Genomic DNA, 14,012 nt, shown 5'->3' on the forward strand with positions numbered 1-14,012 from the left:
CGCTTAGATGAGGCAGAAAGGAGGGCCCCACCTCCGTTTCGAAGGACTTGGCAGCAACGTGGCAGAGAAGAGCCGGAAATCGATACTCCAGTCCTCCTCTCTTCACCAGACACTCGGCAAACAGAGGGAGAGAGAAGTCGGGGATAGAGAAGGCGGGTTTGAAGAAGACTTCCAGAGGCAGTTCTTGGCGAGGGTGGAGCGAGAAGGCCTTCGCCTCGGAGGACAGCGGCCTCCAGCTGATCCCGCGAGAGCTGAAAAGACGGGCCAGAAGCGCCGCAGAAATCCAGCCAGTGACGGGGAGCGGTCTGTACCGGAAAGGAGCGATCCACGGGAAAGCACATCCGACTCAGAAGCAGCATCGAGAACGACAGCCCTCACCACATGCTCAAAGCTGAAAGTGTTGTTTCTCGCGGAGGGTGCGGGTATCCCCTTTCCTGCTGGGGCCAAGGCGTTCTTTGTTCCTTCGCTGACTCTCGCCCCCCTGTTCTCCGCCGCCTCCCCTCCCTTCCCCTCACGTGCTCCCGTCGCGTCTCCAGGAATTCTTTGAACTGGAGTCGACAGTTATCACACCTCAAGTTTGGGGAGGCCGGAAGGTAAAACTCCAGGCTGGCCTCGGAGCGATTGACAATTCGCACGTGCTTGACGGCGGATTCGCCTTTTATCAAGGGGGCAAACCGAATCTCGTCGGGCGTGGGAGCTATCTCGAGCCTTGCAACGAAACACACGAGGCAAACAGCTGACAAACAGCAAGATCAAACTCGAAATCAACTGTCGCCCCATACATAGATGTATACATGTATATTGATAAAGGCTTATACTGATATAGTTATACATCGTTCTACACGGATATATGCATATATGCAAGCCGGCGCCTACTGCTGGTGGAGATACACCCCCACTCCCAATTCTGTATCCCTACCCCTCGAGTTTGGTCTGTATGCTTGTGGAGGGACACAAGCGGATCTAAAAGCTTAGAGAGGCATCTTCGGCACTCACCCAATGTATATATATATATATATATATATATATAAGTGGACACGTACATGGATTGAGAGGCGGAAGGGGGTCTGTCGTCAACGTGTGGGATGGTACGCATTGCTTTGCGTCTTTGGTTGCGAGATTCAGTGTCGCCGTGGAGGCTTCACGGGATGCACACAGGAAATCGTGGATAAGGCAAAGCAGTGCGCCCCTACTCTCTGTGTACGGTGTTTGTTCTCGCGTAAGTAGATGCACATGCGCAGAAAAGAAATGCATCCTTGGTTACCTCGCGAGGATGCCTTTGCCGGAGACGGTGACGTATGCGGTAGTCCGATCGTTGATGGAGAAGGGGATTTTGAATTTGTAGTTTTTGGGCTGTTTCGGAGTGAAGACGACTGGGACGGAAATCTTTTCTCCTGGGCCGATGCTGCAGGGGACGAGTTGGACGTCGAGAACGTTGCTTTGTTCGAACGGCGTGGAGATGAAGCAGTCGTGGAGTGTATCCAAGTTTGTGATTTTCAGCTCCACGCGGTCGATGATGGCACCGCCGATGTGGTGTCCTATCGAAAGCGGCGAGACGTCCTGACTTGCTGGGAGAGAAGGCGGAAGAATAAAGGTGCCGAAATCGTAACTCGAAAAGGAAAAGGCGACTCTGGGAGACGAGCACGACCCGTGAGCGCGAATCCGGTAAGGGTCGCCGCCGCTGATGGTGCACTGCAGAAGGTGCTCTTCGTGCTTGCTGATCTCCGTGGGGGCATACGTCAGAATAACCTCGAAGTTTTTCCCCTTCTCGACCACTCCTGCAACCAGGGGAAGTCGGCGTAGAAAAACGCAGAGCACGCGCGAAAAAGGCACAGCAGAGAATAATATAATGCTTTCAGCGACCGCTGCACGAACTCGCATAACCACCAGAGATACACACATATATATATATATATATATGCATATGTGTATATATGTAGGTTTATAAAACGTAGTCGTGTATGCATGTGTGTGCCTGCATACACGTTCGCGTATCCAAATGAGTACTTTGGGGGAGAGACACAGATTCTGAAGGGCTACACGGGCGTGGAGAGTGCACCGTGTTGTTGAGGCGGAAGACGAAGTGCAGTGGGGAGGCGAGAAGGCAAAGCGGGGAAACAACTCACCATTTTTGGGGGAGAGAGAGAGACTCGGGGAAAAGGATGCACCACTCACGCTCTGAACGGTCCAGTGGAAGCTGAAGTCGAAGGTGCCTGCATTCTGAAGCTGAAGAACGTGGCGGCGGCTCTGCCCAATCAGCAGAGGCCCAAAGTCGAGCACAGATGCAGTCTGTGTGCCGGGCGCAAGCTCCCGGATGCTTCCATCTGCGAAAGAAGCAAGACAGAGGCGCAGGACCGAATCAGGAAACGCCTCGAAAGTACACCCGAAAGCCTCAACGCGGCCACAGCGCTGCCACGCGCACTCGTTTTCGCGCATATACCCAAGGATGAATCGAGACTTTTTGTAAAGCTCAACTATATACCCAACGAGCATGTATCGGCATATACCAGGGGCGACCTAGGGGTATTTATTCACACATGTGGCACGTGTGCCGTGATGTATGCGTCTCTCTTTCGGCGGTGTAGAGGCAGATAGCCCCTCGCAGATATGGCGGTTTTCGCATGCGCGTCACCTTCATTTAAGAGAATCATGCTGTGCTTGACGGAGTATCCGGCTCCTTTGACATTCAGCGCGAGGGCGCGAGATTTTTGTCGGACTCGACAGAGAAGATTGCAGTTGAAAGGCTTCTCGTCTTCAGGCGTGAAGCTGAGGCGCACAGGCGTCACGGAATTCGGCGGAAGAATCCCGTTCGCCGGCGAGACAACGAGGCACGGCGGCAGAGGGCTGCGCTCGGAGTCCAGCTGCTTGCTGAGAGGCAGAAACACCAACAGAGAACAAGACAGCGAGAGTGAAAAGGAGACGCGAGGTTAGCAGGGACGCATGCAGACACGGACGCACAGATTCAAAACAAATGAGGGACGTTTTCTGCAGAGACATAAAGAAATAGATACCAATGCACAGCTCGGCCTCGAGTTTGCTGTCTGGGGGGGAGACTCTCGTCTGTTCCACAGCGGGGGACACCTGGAACTGAACCTTGGGATTGACAGAAAATGGAAACCTGAAGCCGCCGTGCACATCCTGAGAGAGAACGGCGTGTATGCGTACCGGGCGAAGACAAACGAGAGAGGAATGTCTTCGCGATTGTGGATGTTGACGACTTCGTCGACTTTGCCCCCGAGAAGGACCGGACTGAAGCATACGGAAGAGCGGTCGAGCGCCACATGCGGCTCTTTGACGAGGCCGACAAAGAGAAACTGCTTCTCCAGTTTTTTGCCTGACCCAAAGAGCGAAACCGACAGGAATCAACTAGGCGACGTTAGGAAAACCGGGAAACCGAGAAATCCACCCCTGCATGCGCGTTACATGGACGCCGAGGACTGACGCACCGGTGGAAACCGGGGGAGTCCGCCTGCCGCCAGCCTCAACCGCATTATCCAGGGAGGCTTCATGAAAGGAGGAAACACACGAGACAAACGCGACACCAATCCTAAGGTGGTCAACATGAAGCACGAGCGAACGCATATATATATATATATATATATCTACGTATAACTAAATCTACATATATATGTATGTATATTTATGTATATATGTATGTTTATGCTGAGAGGAAAGGTAGCGAGACAGATGCAAGTGGCGATGAGGAAGTTTGGGATTTGTCCAGCAGGTGCGTTTACTCATCTTACTGGGGAGGGAAAACTTCCAGAAGCTTTCTCGGGTGTCCGGGTGGAAGGGGAGGAACTCGACGACGACTTCCGTTCGTTTCCCAGCTGCAATTCGGCCTCGCAGATTCACGCATCGAATCCCTTCGAACTGAGCAGGCAGGCCTTTGAGAGACGTGGCGCGTCCAGACGGGGAGGCCCCAGAGGGTGCAATCTGTCCGCGGTCTGGTCCTGCGGCGGCGAGAACTCCCCTCGCCTCAGCCTTCGGCAGGCGCGGGGCCGAATCAGAGGGAACCGGGAGGCGATGCCACTCGAACTCCAGATCGGACGAAGTTGGATTCAAGACAAAGAAACGCTTCGTGTTCTTCACTCCGATTCCCACGCTGGTGATTTCCACAACCTAGAACGCGCAGCACAGAACATAGGAAAACGACAGAGACTCCAAAGACGTCGCGCCGCGTTCAGCCGGTCTCCAGGCACCTTCGGCCCCCGTGGCTGACGTAGGTGAAAGAACTGCCTCAGCGGTAAGGAGGACAAGTGAAAACTGAAGAGTGAGAAAAAGGAAGTTGGGGGCAAGCTTAAGAAAACCAAGCGTTCACACCCGTCTCAAAAGTACATGTACCTATATATATATATATATATATTTACGCGGAGCGAGCGCAGCAAACATACATAACTTTAAATATATATATATATATACATACATACTGTCACACATTGATATGTACGCTGATCTCGATACAGTATACATGTATGTATGTGTACGTTTCACTGGGGCCTCGAGTTCAGGCCGTCGCTTTGTACACTTGTTTCCGCAAACCGGCTTTTCTCCGTTCCTTCCTTGTGTTTACTGTCTCCTAGTGTTTTTCTTCTTTCTTTCTCTCATGTTTGTTTCACCTGTATCTCGGGATCGAGGGCGGGTAGGTTCAATTGCTCACGCCTGTCTCGGTAGTCAGACGGCGGCAAGTCAAAGTGGCAAATGGGGCGGATGGCTGTGGCGTCGACGGTCATTCTTCTTGTTTCCATCCCGGAAGACAAGGTGGGGAACGTACAGACAAGCGAGCGCTTGAAACTAGTCAGCTCTGAGGGTGCGAATTCCAGAACGATGTCCTGATTGCGGCGAGAGAGAGAAGACGCCGAGCACAACGAAAACAGTCCCGCGTGGGACACGAGTCGCTGGCTGCTGCCCCAAGGCTGGGCCACGGCGACGGCGCTCAGAACACTCGAGAATCCCCGCACCCTCCACAGCTTCGCAGCCCGTTTGCCCGAAAATAAATGCCCAAGTATCTATCCCTTTGGGAATAACTACAGACGCGCCGTATATATACAGGTCGCCTCTCCCCAAAGCGCACATACCTCGACATAACACTTATGTACCAACGCAGATTTGTGTATCTTTACTCCAGTTTATGTACTCCGCGAAACAAATATCCGGATATACAGTTTCATCGAGAAGCAGGCGAGCAGGCGCATGCAGGTGGTGGGGATAGGCATGTAGAGGCAGATGCACACTTCTAGACAGGGACGGCCACCACACCTAGTGACGATTAGCGGAGCAGAATGCCGCGAAGCCTCTCTCGCTCCAGAACACTGAGATGTGCATCAGAAGGATGGGGAGCGCAAAGACATCAGCAGCGCATACGAACATTGGAGGCTAACGGCAGAGTGGTACTGCCAGAGTTCGATTTAGCGTATCCGGTGAAAGTTCCGAAACGAATCGACTAACATTCTTTGACGCAGGAGGCACAACCCCTCGCTGAGGCGAGAGAACGTAGAAGGAGGGACTGTCGAGCAGCCGGTCCATGTCTTCCCAGTGGAACTCAAAAGGCAGCGTCACCTTCGCAGGATTCGTCTGCAGACGCAAAGACAGCGGAAACGCAGCAGCGAAAGTGGAATAACGGCGACATCTCGTCCAAAAGAGCGAAAAACCATGAAGGTCACTGCACTTACTCGCCGCACACGAAACAGCCAAACTTGAAACTGCAGACAGACATACCCCTCCATTCCTATCTGTAGCACCCTACATATATATATATATATATATATATATAATTCTATACATATATATATATATATATATGGGAGCGTGATCTTGTGCATCTATATATATATATATATATATATATATATATGGGCAAGAGTGTGAATGCACGGTGCTGCGATACACCGTTGCCGTTGTTGATTCTTTCTCCCACCTCTAGACGCCGTTTTTCTTCCTTTTGAACATACACAAATGCGTATATATCTATACATGCAGAGGCGAGGTATCACTCAGTACAGGCATCCGTCCACGCTCCATATCCCCCACTGAGCAAGCATCTCTTCCTCTTCGTCTGAGCAAATGCATGCGCTAGAAGTAGGGACCAAAGAAGACAGGTTTTGGCGAGGACGGTCAACGTGGTGGTGTGTCAGGTCTTCGATGCCAAGTTGCCATCCAAAGTTCCGCGCCACATGCCTTTGCTTTCTCGCCGGTTCGTCTTTCGAGACTTACGAGAGTGAAGACGACCTTCCTGGACTTGAACAGCATGGTGTCTTCGAACACGATGTCCCTGCACTCTAACTCGCACTGGCGGGAGTCGCATCGTACCGAAATGAAGAGGGGCAATTCGACGTCTTTTCCAGACTCCATTTGGTAGAAACGTCCATCGATTTCTTCGATGCGCTCTGGATCCGAAGCGGACGATTTCGCTCGAGGCTTCGCCTTAGAACTGGTGGGAGCCGCTGTGGGGTCAATCTCCTTGAGGCGCCAGGCCCGACAGGAGACGGGGACAGAAGAGACACCTACCGACTCCTTGGAGGCAAAGATGGCTGTGACTTCCTGGGCGCCTCGCGGCGGTAAAATGCCGGTGGTGGGTGAAAGCTGAAGCACCTTTCTGACATCCGGAGGAAGCGGCGAGGCGATCTCAAACTTCATAAAGCTGTCCGTCTTATTCTCGAGAAACAAAGACTTCCTGGCCGTTTCGTCCAGCGCAACATCGCCGAAATCCACAGCAGACGCGGACTCAGCTCCTCGCTGGGGCTTCCGAGTAGACAGGGTCACATCAGGAGAGACCGCCTCTGCCCCCGAGCTACTTCCGCCGGCTCCAGCGGCGGCCGCAGCCGAGCCGCCGACACCGCTAGTTGGGCTCGACGGACCCGAGGACGTTTGGAGACCAGAGGGAAGGCAGATGGCAGATGCGAGAAGAGGCGACGTGGTCCACCGACACTCTTCAATGTGGCAAGTCCCTCGCACACGGCAAACCACATCTTCGTAGGGGTTAGAGACGGTGTAGATTCGGAACGCGGCGTCGACCTCGCCCGGGGTTTTGGCAACGAGGTGAACCTGCGGAGTTGGAAAACCCCATTCGAAACGACGAATGCGGGTTCAGTGGACAACTCAACCGAAAGGGAGTAACAAGCCTTTCGGGGGCTGGCCGCACGTCGCTTTCTCTACTTACCCTACATCAGCTCTCTAGGTTTTGCAGCCGTCGTTGCCTCTAGTAAACACATTTCTGTCTCCATCTCCTCTCTGCCTACCGCCAACATCTCTGTGGGTATAGACCGACGAGTTGACGTGGCTGTGCTGATACATATATGCATACATAAACATGTATGAAAAAAATATATACATAGACATGTGTATGTGTTTATGGATATTTTTGTAGAAGTGCACAAACGTATATGCATTGGGTGAAGCCCGCTTTAGGGAGAGCCAAAGAACGAACGAGCCCCGCGAACTGGTTGAAGAGTCTTACCGCAAATGTTTTTGTTTCATTGGGGGCGAGAGTTACCGCTGGCGGAAGCTCCACGACAATGCTCTCGGATGCAGCGCACTCGCACCGTGCTGTCGCGGCGATCGTGCCGTAGTTCTTCAGGACACAGACAGCAGTTGCAGTTGTCCCCACAGCGACTCTGCCCATGGCGATGGACGGAACGAAGCTCTTTTCGCCTGTCAGTCGAACCCCGTATATCGAGAAAAGCGAGAACAGAGGGGAATCGCCATTGTTTCTGCCCGGAGTGGTTACGCGCACTGACCAGACTCTCCTCGTAGGTAAGGAAAGGAACAGCTGTTGAGGGAGGTGGGGTTGTGCTTCTGAGGTCTCCGCATCCTGCCTTGCGTGCGTTGTCAGAGCCTCCCGTGCTTACCTGGGACACTTGCTGACGCTGAAGGGGTTGCGCCTGGGTGACCGGAAGCAGGCTCGGACGGGGCGATCCCGATGGGAGGGGCCACCTCCAGCGAGACTGTGGGGAGAGTCCCCTCGCCCTTGACATCGAACGAAAGAGCCGCATGCGTCCCATCCGCACCGGCGCGATTTACGAATGCCTTGAAAGTGGCGCAGTAGCGTTGAATCGCATTGGGATGGAAACTAAGGGTGACCGTCTTCGTCTCGTGAGGCCCGAGAGAGACGTGCTTGGGCTGAACTTCGAACACGGTCTCCAAGTCCGAGGCCTGCCGCAGGAGAGGCGGATTAGAGACGTAGGAGAAGAAAACGCCGCGGGACCAGCGCAGCCAAACGGTCACGAAAGGGAAGGAAAAGAACAGGGAGGTCGGATTGTAAAACCCCGAGAAGGCCAAGGAAAGGCAGAGAGACAGGGGACGCACACGGAAAAAAAGCGAGTCCAAGCCCGTGAGGAACAGGTGGGCGCCAACAAGGGGTGTCGAAGTCTCCGAGAACAAACGAGGAGCGGCGGGAAAAACAGAACAAAAACAATACAGAGACGAACGGGGCACTGTTGCATACAACACCCCACGAGCGTCGGAGGGATATAACGAAAGGCACAGAAGCAAAAAGCATGTATGAGGACACACGGATAGGGAAACGCGTTGCAAGTGTCTCGTTCGGTGTGGAAAGCGACGGTGCGACATCTGAAGTTGAAATGAGTTTCTGTCCATTGCCGAGCTGCGGGTTCCCTTCACGCCGGCGTGCTCAAGGCCAGCCTCTTCACACGGAAAGAACAGACCTGGCTAACACTCCCCGATCAAGTCGTCCTCCACCACCAAAAACAACAGAAACTCAATATCAATACCATGGAATTCTCCACATGTAGCTGCGCAGGCGCCGCACCTATATGCAGGTGCACATATATATATATATATATATATGAATATGCGTGTCAGTGTAAAGCATGCAAAGGATCTCACCACAGAGCTTTTGTCAGTTTCTTTGGCGAGCTTGAGTTCGAATGAGACTGTCGCCGGGACTGACTTGGGGTTTCCGATGCGGAGTCGTTCCTGGACTCCCGCCTTGTTCGTTTCCCCACTGGGAATGACAGTGCCAAAATAGAGACACTTTTCCTCCAGAAGGTACATGGGCGTGCGCCGGAGGCCGACCCAGACGGCTGCCTCTTCAGCGTTGGAGACGAGAAACTGCTCCTCGAAGACCCAGTCTGGCTGCAGTCGAGAGGACGGAAAAACAGACTCAAGACAAGCTGGAGCCAGTCGCCGAGGCTTCCTTGCAATACGGGCTCTGGAAATATACGTCTATAATTCGACCGTCATGTTACCCAGTGGTGGTCATGTATATATATATATATATATATATATATATGTATAGTTGTATGTGTGAGACGATATATATGTATATATATGAGGATATATGGTGTGTGCAGATTTGCTTACATCGGTGATAATGGCAGGCACGCAGCTTTGCGCCTGTACAATGTATTCCGCTGCAGGTATGGGCGTTCCCGAGGGACTGGCTGTCTCGCGAGAGCCTTTCTCATTTTTCGCGTCCACCGCCGCCGCCTCTGATCCGTCGACACCCACACTGCCGAGACTCCCGAGACTGCTTATAACGATTTCGTCTCCTCGCTCCACCTTCGCACCTTGAACCTGAACGCAGGTTCGAGACCGGCCAGATCCAGAGGCACCGTCGTGGGGCTGAGTACCCAGGGCAGCGCATGCATCGTGTCCACGCATCGGCCTTTGCTCAGATTCAAAGCTGAGGCGCCACAGACGACGCCAGTCATCCATACGAGTATGGTGGTCGGCGTCTGACGTGCACGACCCAACACGCACATCTATATAGATGTATACATATCTATCAACCTCTAATACGTGTCTATATCTATCTATATACGTATGCATGTGTACTTACAGAAATGCACTGGCACATGGCCGCGCTTTGGTGAACGTAAATATGCAGAGCAGCGTCTGCTCTCGGTGAGCACCTGTCGAGATATAGGCGCCTCTCCGTCCCGTGATTCTAGCGTTTGGCTCGCTACCTGTTTCTTCAGCCTCTCGTCCTACAGCATGCGCTGACTGAGGCCTATCCTCGGCATCTCAAGCGCATACCCGCACCGAGAAAATTCATATATATATATATATGTATATATATGTATATATATGTATATATGTGTACAGCTGCATGCAGAGAGAGTTGAGTAGAGACAAAAGAAAGGAACGTCAGCCCGCTCACCAGCAAAGCAAGTTTGAGAGAGTGGTTTGCGTCGCCCTGTGCGTTGTATTGCGCCTCGACAGTAACTTTGCTTCCAGGGTCCAACTGGCCTTTGACGGGGGCAATGCGGAAGGCGCCGAACTGGCCAAAGGCATTTATTTGCCCGCGATTCCCCTGGGCACTCTTGGCCTTTCCTGCTGTCCCCGGCTTGGCGCCTCCGCCCGCACTCGCCCCTCCTCGTTCGCCCCTTTCGCCTGCCTTGTTCGCCCGTGTCTCCTTCGAAGAAACAGGAGCGGTTGGAGACTCGGCGTCGGTCAGCGCCTTCGCAGCACTCTCAGGCGATGGCGAAGACAGGCTAGACAGCTGGTCGGAGTCGTGCAGCAGCCAGTCAAAGGGAAACCGGCCGTCGTTCCGGATTTCAAATTGCCTGGGAAACGGAACGTGCGAGGCAGGCAGGCGCAAAGCAGCCAGAAACAGACAGGCGCATCAATCGCGCGGCTCGCCCAGAGCCAGGGCGCGACCAGATGTCCACACATACGAACGCGGACGTACAGATGCGTCCCCACTCATACTAAAAAGAAAATTCAAATATATATGCAGACACACAAACATACACAAATATATACAAATCTATACATGCATATTATGTATATTATGCTTTTGTATGCATGCACAAGGGTGTGGGGGATTCTCGGTCCTGGCACACGTCGCCTCTGATGCGGACTGGGGACCTGACGTCGGCACCCCCTCGACTCTCGAGAAGAGAGGATCAAACCCCACCGGATCAGAAGCAGGCGCGCTTCAGGCGAGTTTACTGGGCCGCGTGGAGCAGTGCGACATGCCTCGAACCTCTTGAAAAGCAACTGCGGCATCGGCATGTACTGAGGCGTCCCCCACGTACGCATATATCGATATCAATTTTCAATGATGTATATAAATATGGATATTCGTATGCTTGTATATCCTTGCGTGGGGGTTGTGAATGGGGGGGTTGCAGAACGTGCTGTGGACAGCCGTAAATCAAAGTTGGTTCCCCTCTTTGCTTTTCGCCTTTGCGCTCACAGAGAGTGCGTTTTGCCACTTTCGGTCGGGCCGAAGTTGATTCCGCGTGCGGGGACTAGACACACGTAGTTGAAGTCCGCATGCAAGGAGAGAAGGAAAGGCGGCAAGGGCGGCTCGAGGAAGGTTCCGCTTTCGGCATCTTGCAGATCGAGGAAGATTTCCTCTGCCTCACAGAGGTTCATTTCCCTCTGCGGAGTGCACCGCAGCGACAGGCGCCGATGCTCAGCGGGCTTCAACTCCTCCGTTGGCCCGTGGAAAGCGAGGACGCCGCGCACGGCCTTGGACTTCACCCTGTAAGCCAGCGCCAGGGAATGCAGCAGACGAACCGTCTGTCCTTTGCCGAACACTTGACCGCCTTCCAGAGGTCGCGGGGAATACCAGGTGCCCGCAGCCGGGACCAGTGCACCCCAGATTTGTGCATCTTCCCCTTGCGGGTGGTTGTGTTCATACGTGGTGTCCATACATGGAACTCGACAGACGAACTCAAATGCTCACATAGAGGCCAAACCTTTTGCATGCAAATAAATAAATTTATACATATACATTCATACATAGACGACCATACCGGCATACGGCTATAGTTTGATAGACACACAGGATGTCGGTATGGTGCATCCGCCTGTCTTGCGTTCCTCGCCTTTCAACGGTTCTCGCCGTCTGCGGTTCCCCTTCGGCTTTCTGCGTTGTCACGCCGACGATGCTTGCGGCATCTACATATCTCTATTCATATATATAAATATATGAATATATCTGAGTATATGCATATAGACTTCGGCACAGATAGGCGTGTGAACGCATGTGCATGTGCCACGACCCGACGAAATCGCATTCTGGCGTTTGTGCCTTTCGACATGCAGATGCGTAAGAAGGCTGGAGACTAGATGCTTACATGAATGCACTTCGTTCACCCGTAAGCACGTCTAAACGCGTCACGTTAGGCTTTTCACATGTCTCTACGTGCGTGGAACGAAGATAAGTGGGAACTCTAGAACGGATTTCGAGTCAGCAAAATCGGCGTGTGTTGAAGGGAGGCAGCTGCTCGAGCTGGCGCCTCTGTTCTCAAAAGAAGTAGAGTCTCTTTGAACGATTGAGCAGGTTACGCTCCACAGATACACACAGACGGACCAACATCTACATACGTTTATGCACGTCGGGGTCTGTAGTAGGGGGAGATACCTGAACGCATATTTGACGGGGAATTTTCCTTTGTTGGTGATGCTGAGAGGAAGCTCAGCCGTCTCGCCCACGCGCACATTTCCGATGTCGACGACTTTTCCCTTGCCTCCGAAGTCCGTTGCCACGTCAATGAAATACGCGTCGGCATCCACTGCAGCATGCCGAGTCGCACCCAAACGTGGAGAAAGACCAATTAAAAGACGAAGGCCGAGCGAAGGGAGAACCGCGGGGGAGATGCCCATCGCAGAGACTGAGAGACGAAGAACTACGGCCGCGTTTCCAGAGTCGTCGTGTCCCTGAAAATGAAGGGTGTCTTCCGAACGCGACGACGCCCTTTGCGGAAAACGAAAACTCGCACACACCGTGCGCCTCGCAAGACTCCTCGTCGGTCGAGTTGCACAACGCTGGCACATTTTACTCTACGCTTCCTTCACCTTTCCTCCAGTCGCCAACTTGCCGGCGACGCCCTCGGTGGTCTGTGTGCGAGCGCAGCTCGTGTGTTCCGCGAGAGACGAACGGGGACCTATCCTGCGAGGTGTCCTAGCCGGTTTCTTCGTTCTGTCGGCCTAGGGGTAGTTCTGTGCTGCCCCCGTATTCCCGCTCTCACCTGCAAGGGTTTTCGTTTCTTGGGCTATGCCCATGCCTTCGACGTCGGCGATGCGGATCGACACGCGCGTTTGAAGATTCGCGGATTTTTGCGCGGGCGAAAAAGAGATGAAAAGTTGGCATTCCCCGAAGGCCTCGAGAGTCCCCTCAGTCTCAGGGCCAACTTTCAAGAGCTTTTGAAGCGAGTCGAGATTCAGCACGGTCCACCTCGCCGGAAGCGGCGACACGTTCTTCAGAGTGACGGCTCTCCAGACGCAAGGGGTGAGACGAACAGAGGAAAAGAGACAGAGCGCGTGAGGAGGCGAGAAACACAAACCTGGAACCAAACGGCTGCCGCGCGAAGCAACGCGCGACAGCGAGGCCGAACGTGTCCAGAAAAAGGGTCGCACAGTGGAAGGCTTCCGCGCATGTGCACACCTGCGAAACTCTGCCGGCAAGAAGGGGGTGCCGAAAGCGGCAGCTTACTTGTTCACAGTCTGCCCGACGAGAACCCTGCCGAACTGGATGTGGTCAGTGTCCACGAGGACTCTGGGCACGGCGCCACGCGCGACGAGTGGAATCTCGACGGGGATCGGGTTGTCTTTGATCCAGAAAACGAGGACGTCGCGCACTTCGCCTTCGGTTTTGGGAAAACACCAAACATGTACCTCGCGGGAACCGTTGCTGCCGAGGCAAACCTCAGACGGATAGACGAGAAACGGATTCTCACGGACGCTTGCAGCCTTGTTCGGGCCCTTCTTCCTGCTCGTCTGGTCTCCTGGAAAGCCCCCAACTGACCCTGGACAGAGACAGTCACACCGCCAGCCACAGAGAGGTCCAAGACGTCTCCATCTCACCCACGCCTCCCCGCCACGCAACGCAGACGCGCCCCTGCGTATACACCTTTTTACAAACAGCAAATATCTATCTATCTGCCTGCATATAGAGATGTATATATATATATATATATATGTTTACGTGTTTACGAATATGTGTGTATACAGATAAATACGTACACGTGGCGGTGCCCGACGTGTGTGTAGAAACCTTCGAAAGGCTTCTGACACGCAGACTGACCCCGTGAGGAGAG

General features: G+C 53.4%; 1 protein-coding gene across 1 annotated transcript in view; it reads right to left on the reverse strand.

Moving 5' to 3' along the window:
* Positions 1 to 14,012, reverse strand: part of NCLIV_044250 (conserved hypothetical protein) — a gene marked incomplete at both ends in the record, with an annotated part of 43,029 nt that overhangs the window by 5,619 nt on the left and 23,398 nt on the right. Inside the window, 18 exons of the mRNA XM_003881345.1 lie at positions 32 to 251; positions 571 to 708; positions 1,265 to 1,778; positions 2,127 to 2,324; positions 2,633 to 2,868; positions 3,166 to 3,334; positions 3,747 to 4,122; positions 5,449 to 5,574; positions 6,214 to 7,044; positions 7,457 to 7,650; positions 7,848 to 8,151; positions 8,845 to 9,093; positions 9,322 to 9,582; positions 10,121 to 10,526; positions 11,162 to 11,452; positions 12,338 to 12,488; positions 12,945 to 13,273; positions 13,409 to 13,721. Of these exons, the coding sequence (XP_003881394.1) occupies positions 32 to 251; positions 571 to 708; positions 1,265 to 1,778; positions 2,127 to 2,324; positions 2,633 to 2,868; positions 3,166 to 3,334; positions 3,747 to 4,122; positions 5,449 to 5,574; positions 6,214 to 7,044; positions 7,457 to 7,650; positions 7,848 to 8,151; positions 8,845 to 9,093; positions 9,322 to 9,582; positions 10,121 to 10,526; positions 11,162 to 11,452; positions 12,338 to 12,488; positions 12,945 to 13,273; positions 13,409 to 13,721 (5,306 nt within the window). The remainder of the gene's footprint in view (positions 1 to 31; positions 252 to 570; positions 709 to 1,264; positions 1,779 to 2,126; positions 2,325 to 2,632; positions 2,869 to 3,165; positions 3,335 to 3,746; positions 4,123 to 5,448; positions 5,575 to 6,213; positions 7,045 to 7,456; positions 7,651 to 7,847; positions 8,152 to 8,844; positions 9,094 to 9,321; positions 9,583 to 10,120; positions 10,527 to 11,161; positions 11,453 to 12,337; positions 12,489 to 12,944; positions 13,274 to 13,408; positions 13,722 to 14,012) is intronic.

This window comes from Neospora caninum, chromosome IX (assembly GCF_000208865.1).
Source record: "Neospora caninum Liverpool complete genome, chromosome IX".
NCBI classification, from domain to species: domain Eukaryota; phylum Apicomplexa; class Conoidasida; order Eucoccidiorida; family Sarcocystidae; genus Neospora; species Neospora caninum.